Here is a 6,540-nt window from a genome sequence, read left to right on the forward strand (position 1 = left end):
ACGCTCCCAATGCGTTCATTCATAAAACATCATTTAAAAAAAAATTTACTTGCTGTATTTTATGAAGCCCAGTATGGGCTGCAGCTGCCTGTTACCCTGTAGCAAATAAACACTGCTTTATGGTAAGGAATGTAATTGCCGGAAATATTAACGAGTTGATAAAAGAAACATCGGATGGACAGGAGCGAGGTTAGTGGAGTGTGCTGTACACCGTGTTGACACAGAGTGCAGGTGGCACGGAAAAAGAGACCAATAGAGGACAGAGTGTTTATGTATAACATGGACGTCCCTGAAAGGAGCTGCACTCGGTGGCAGTGAAACACCTGTACAGCTTCTTCACTCCTACAGGGAGTACATGAAATCAATAAACCAATATTAACCTTGCTCATACATGCATGTAACTGTCATGTAGTTATTTACACGTAACTACTTTAATTGCGGTGCACGGACTGTGTTTTATTGTCTGTTTGCATTTGAAAATGTTATTTTATTTTTTTGCTAAATTGCTGGAGTTGATTTCTTTTGTTGGCAGTCAATATGTTGTTACTTTGTCCCCAGGCTGAAGTTCTCTTGCTGATTGTGGAGCATATGCAGCGCTTGGGGTCCAGCGTAGTAACTGTTTCCTCTTCTCTCTTGCCATGTCGCCCCCTTCTTGCCCAACCCGGATGGCTGGTCCGCTCCGCAGGGGTCCGTCATTAGCAGCCCTCGGCCTCACCAGCGCCTGCCCATGGCCACCGTGGTGTCCGGCTGCTATGGCCTAGAAGATTGCCGGTCTCACCACCCCATCCTGAGCCCCGGAGTGGGGGTGGGGGGTGGGCCGGGGCAACAACACAACGCTGCTGGGACAGTGAGCGTGGGGGCGGGTGGGGGAGTCTCCAGCAGCAACGAGAAAGGAGGGATGGGGAATGGGACTGGGGGAGCCAGCAGTGGCTCCTTCCTGGGCTCCCTATTCGGCAGCAAGCGCTCCAAGGCCCCGGGACCCATTATCCCCCCGGGGCCACCCTACCCCGCCCCTGTGCCCCCCCCTACCACCGGAGGGCCCCCACCTCTCTCCCCTTCCTCGCTATGTCAGTCGGAGGGAGGGGGCCCTTCCAAGATCCAGGCCCTGCACGCCCAGTACTGCCACACCGGCACTGGTCAGCCGCCTCCGCCGTACCACCACCACCATCGCTACAACGTCCAGACCGTGCCCCCTCCCAGCCAGCCATCTTCTGCGCCACCCCCCACGCACCAAACCCTACAGCGAGGTTCTCTTCCCAGGCGTGCACCGCCCGCACCCTCCCACGCCCAGCTGCAACAGTTATCTCAGCTGCCCCAGATCTCCCAGCATGCTTTGCAGGGCCGCTATGCCAACATGGCCATGGGGATGAACTGCCCTCCCCCCCTTTCTCCTCACTCCCTACATTCCCCCCTCCCCCAGTACACCCTGTACCACGCTCAGCCTACACACTCTGCCAGGGGGGGAGGCGCCACTGGCAAGCTCCCCCTAACACTGGCACACTCCCACCCCCATTCTCACTCCCACACCCACCCCGGCCACATCCCCACCCCGCACCCCAATTCGCTCCCCACGCATCAGCCTCATTTCGTCTTCGCCGCGCCCCCCCAACCATCCACCGCTTCCATCACTGCCCGCCACCTGCCCCAGGCCGCCCAGTATCTGCCCCAGTATCCTCCACTCTCCTCTATCCCTCCTCCCCCCCCCCACTCCCCTTTACCCCCCCCTTCCTCCCCCCTTACCCCTCTTACGCCTCACTCCCCTCACCCCCCCCAGCACCCGGGTCAACCTCAGCAGGGTGGGCAACCGGGGGGTCCGGGAGTAGGAGCCACAGGCACCGGCACAGGGGGCAGTTCCAAGTCCAAACCTATCAACCGAATCAGCACCGTGGTCTGAAGGGCATGTGGGGCTTGGGCCACCGGGCCCAGGGGGGGTCACACATGGGCACAGCCCGAGGGACACTGGTAAGGGCAGATGAGGGGGATAGGGTCACGTGGGAGCAGGCCCAGCCGTCTCAGGGGGGCACCAGTGGCCGGAAGAAGCGCAGCTTCCTCCGCCTCTGCTACTTCCACCTTCGCTTCCCACACATGTAGACCGTGGAGCAGGACCTGACAGGGCACACGTGTGCTGACATGCATCAACATGTGCCGGAACATGCACTCTCACACGCTCGCTGACTGAATGTGCACAAACACACGTAGGCACATGCACTTTCAGGCTCACACAGGAACATACCTTGACATATACGGTCAGGTGAACATATATTCATACGCTTTCATCAGCAAACGTGTGCAGGAATATACACCGATGTGCACGCCCACGCAGAGCTACACACACTTTCACAGGCACACATAAACACTACATACATTGAAGGGGGCATATATTAATGCACACTCGCACACTCAGAATCCCGAGGTGTACGACTTCAGTCCTCAAGGGCTACGCAGAACGTTCTGGTTTTTTGCCGTTAACTGCTATATTGAAGTAGCCAAGTAGATTGAACGTCCTCCCAGCCAGTATTTCAGGGGTTAGGCAGGCACTAATTAAAATGTACTCTCTAAAACCTGCAGTGCCAGAGGACAGGAGTTGAGCACCCCCCCCACCCCATTTACACTGAGAGGTAAACACACGCAGGCACATATGCTGACACGTAAACACTAATTGTCAGGCGAGAGTAATGCTACTCCCATAACTCACAGGTGTATATACAGTTTGGATGGTTTACACTGGAACTAATGTGCACTCTTTAGGCGCTGTGGCTTGGAGCTACAGGCCAGAGAAGGGGGCAGAGAGGCAGCAGGGTGATGCAGTTCAACGTCTGTAGGGAACGTTCGTGTTCCTGTAGTATCGTGTGGATGTCGTCCGATGCCCGGGCGCTCCCGTGGACTGTGAGGGTGCCAGAGGAACGGACTGCAGTGTCGCACCGGCGTAGGAAAGCCGCGGACGGGGAAACGGAGAAAGCAAGGGACTGCTTTGTTATATTAACCCAAAAGAGAAAGTGCCTCATTTTCAGATTTCAGTTGCAACGAGGAGATCTTTCTTGCTGTAGGTTCCTCTGGTTCGAGTTTGCTCTTCCTCACCTTTAACATACCGGAGAAGGAGCAGAAACAGAAGTGAAAGGGCTGCTTGGTTCCCTTATGGAAAGTCTGCAAGCCACTGTAGATACACATTAAAAGCCTGAAATGTACACATTTAGCTCATTGATTTATGTATGTATGTATGTATTTATTTATTTATTTATTTTTTACTTAACTCCTTCGGACTAATCTACAAACGCGATACTTTCCTTCACACAGACATGTCACGCTGAATAGTACTGTGGAGGCCACTTGTCCCAAAGAGGTAGCACATCTTGTAGGGTAATGTCTGTCTGGAAGAATTAAACTTATGTGCAATACAAAGAGACTGCAGTCGGAGAGATCAAACAGAGCGTATAGTTTGGACAGAAGAGGATAACAGAAATGACTGCACCTCCATTATTGGGATTGTGCGCAAAAGGCTGGACAATGAGCTGTGTTGAGAGGTGAAGGGTAGGGAGGTTTAATGCAGCCTTTAAGAGTACCCTGTCATAAAAAGATTTCTCTCCAACGTTCATCGCATTAAAAAATCTGGATTTTTTTTTCTTTTTTACATGAGCATTCTTTGCGAAAATTGATTTCATTCCGAAACAAGGCTACGCACTACTCAGAATGGCTATGAAAGGTCCGCCCCGTAATCCGAAGATCTGGAGTCAGTGTGAATAATGGGACTAAGGGATGCGTGCGCCCACACACTCTATGGCCTAATAACTAATAAAACAGTGGGCCATACCAGCATTTTCTCTTTGCCACATCTTAAGCCATGCTCCAAGGACAATGAATTGTAGACTTTGTATAGAAAATAGCACTTTGCAGAGTTTGTAATTTGCAACAGCTAGAAGAGTTGTTGACGGTTTAATTCACATGAATTAAACATATTGTACAGCCCACCCCTAGAAGCCTTCTTTTTAATTTTCTCTCGAGTCCTTCTTGATGCATGGCCTCAGCGCTACCTAGCCATAGGACTGCGGTCTGTACGGGACGGACGGGCTGCAGTCTGACTGTGTTAACTGTCAACAGTAGGTGACAGAAAGACAGGATTTATTATGGTAGACAGATGCACAGGGAGCAGACACATACATTTTAGCTGACCTTGTACAATATACCTCGTTTTTTGTCAAAGAATTACACAGCAAATTATATTTCTTCGATACGTGTTGTCTGTTTGCAGGTATTTCAGTGTGAAATTGATAGAATCTTAATATGGAACATTGAAAAATAATTGTCCTTGATCATTTAAATTAACAAAGAAGCACATCGCTTTAAATGTATGATACCTGAACTTTATAATTTTTTGATTTTTGGTTAGAAAATGATTCTGTGTAGCTAAACAGGGAAATGTCGTGGTTACATTGATAAATGTGATATGACGATTATAAATAGCTGGAACAGCTGTTGATATTTGTTCATTTTTTTAACACAATTACACTTTTTTTACTTTTTTAAAGCTGCAGGTGATTCTGTGAGAGGCAGGGTGTAAATCCTTTGTGTGTCATAGAACCACTTAAAGGAACATCGCATTCAACATCTGCCATAAAAGCCCATTTGATATGAATGGATCTCAGTTCTTGAGTGAAGAAATGGATAGTGTTGCAAGGTGAGGTTTTGTGGTTTAGTGCATAGAGACAGTAATGCTGTCGGTGGCTTTTTTAACTACAACTTTTGCCCAGATCCCAGTCTGCCTTGACTCCGTTTCATTTCCCCAAATCCTCAGTGACTGCCTTCCTACACCAATTCTGACTGGCTGCTAAGTGATCTGTCGTTCTTGGATTATGTTTCTTTTTTAAGTACCGCATTAAATCCTCTAAACGAGTCAGGTCAGGTAGTCAAGGCAATAGTGTTAGACAGTTCTCTTCTGAAAATATTTCTGCTGCTTTGGAATGCACAGCTCTGTAACAGAGTTTACTGAAATATACTGGAATGTAAATCCATAATTCGGAACTTGCACTCTCTTGGCTTGTTGACTTGGCGCTCATCATTCGGGATTGTTTGGAAGGGTGTTTTTCGGACTGAATGGCAGTTCCGACGTAAAAAAAAAAAAGCCAACTGGGCTCAAAGTCAAAGGGCAAAAACAAAAACTACAGGGAACACACAGAGGAATCTCAGAAAAGCCTAAGAGAAAATGATAGACAAAGAGAATAACGGAGAAAAAATTGTAGAAAAAGACAGGAAAGGCACAAAGGACACTAGTGTTTTTTGAGGTGTGTTGATTGGCTATTACCACACTGACTCTAGCGAGGACTGCCAGTGTCATATTCTTTGTTATCCCTGTTGCATGAATATTTCTACTTGCTGAATGAATTCTATTGACCTGAATGTACATATTATATAAAACTACTTCTAAATATTGACTATGGAATGGACTTCACCCTGTCTATAATACAGGTACTGTGTGTGTGTGTGTGTGTGTGTGTGTGTGTGTATAGGGGGGACAAGAAGACATTAGTATTTTTTTGTTTTTATTTGGGTCAGGTGGGGTGGATGGAAGAATCGAGAAATGAATTTTATTTGTAATATTGTGTGTGTGGGTGTGTGTTAGAACAGTTATTAATAATTTAAAATGCAAGAATTATAAGGAATTTTATTTGTATAAATATAAAGTTTAAGTTGAACAAATACAGATACATGAAATGTGAATATTTATTGCTTCTGATATAAAAATGTCCTTTCAGTGAAAAAAAGACTGTTTATTTCTTCTTTGCAATTCATACCAATATGGTTTTATTCATTTTTACATATTCATCGCTACACTGAACACCTATGATACAGTGAATGAAATATCACATAAATGGTAGCGGTGTGGGGTGCGGTGGCGCAGCGGGCTTGGCCAGGTCCTGCTCTCTGGTGGATCTGGGGTTCGAGCCCTGCTTGGGATGCTTTGCAACGGCCTTGCGCCCTTTATTGGCGGGTTAGGCTCCGGTTCGCTGCAACCCTGCTTGGGACAAGCGCTTTTAGCCAGCGTGTGTGGTAGAGGTGTTTGTAGCACAGGAGTAATTCTGATTATGTAAATCACAAATAAATGTTTTATAAGACAGGTTATTCAAGGTATGTGAGAACAGAAAAGTCATAAAGTTGTTCAAATCCATTCACTAGTATAGTACAAAATTTTTCATACAACGATAATTTAGATGGCAATAGGCTCTAAATGGCGGCGTCAACATCACGACATGGTACGATGCAGTGTATGACCGACAATGGAGACATCTAATTCCTCAGCTGTACTTCATCTGGTCTGCTCCTCCCAACGGGCTGTACTAGCACTGACTTCTTCAAGATGACCCAGGGTAGTAAATAGTCTCCAGGGACTGATGATGAAAAAAAACTCTGTGATGGCTCTTGTGCTTCTCACAGAGGACAGGCGATAACGTGGGAATCGAGGGAACCTCATGTTTGTACTTCTCCGGTTTCCATCTTCTCGGTTATCTGTTCCTGGTCGAACGCAGAAACAGGAGTTCTCTGCGATGC

The 6,540-nt window shown here is 47.4% G+C and overlaps 1 protein-coding gene across 6 annotated transcripts in view; it reads left to right on the forward strand.

Annotated features, from left to right (window-relative positions):
* iqsec2b (IQ motif and Sec7 domain ArfGEF 2b) overlaps positions 1-5,629 on the forward strand; it is a 78,270-nt gene extending 72,641 nt beyond the window's left edge. For 2 of the 6 annotated variants that reach the window (XM_029247741.1, XM_029247740.1), the window contains one exon: positions 686-5,629. In XM_029247741.1, the coding sequence (XP_029103574.1) occupies positions 686-1,894 (1,209 nt within the window). In that variant the 3' untranslated portion in view covers positions 1,895-5,629. The remainder of the gene's footprint in view (positions 1-685) is intronic. The other 4 variants (XM_029247742.1, XM_029247743.1, XM_029247745.1 and 1 more) reach the window with 2 other exon arrangements.
* Positions 5,630-6,540: the final 911 nt, after the last annotated feature.

This window comes from Scleropages formosus, chromosome 22 (assembly GCF_900964775.1).
Source record: "Scleropages formosus chromosome 22, fSclFor1.1, whole genome shotgun sequence".
Lineage (NCBI taxonomy): Eukaryota > Metazoa > Chordata > Actinopteri > Osteoglossiformes > Osteoglossidae > Scleropages > Scleropages formosus.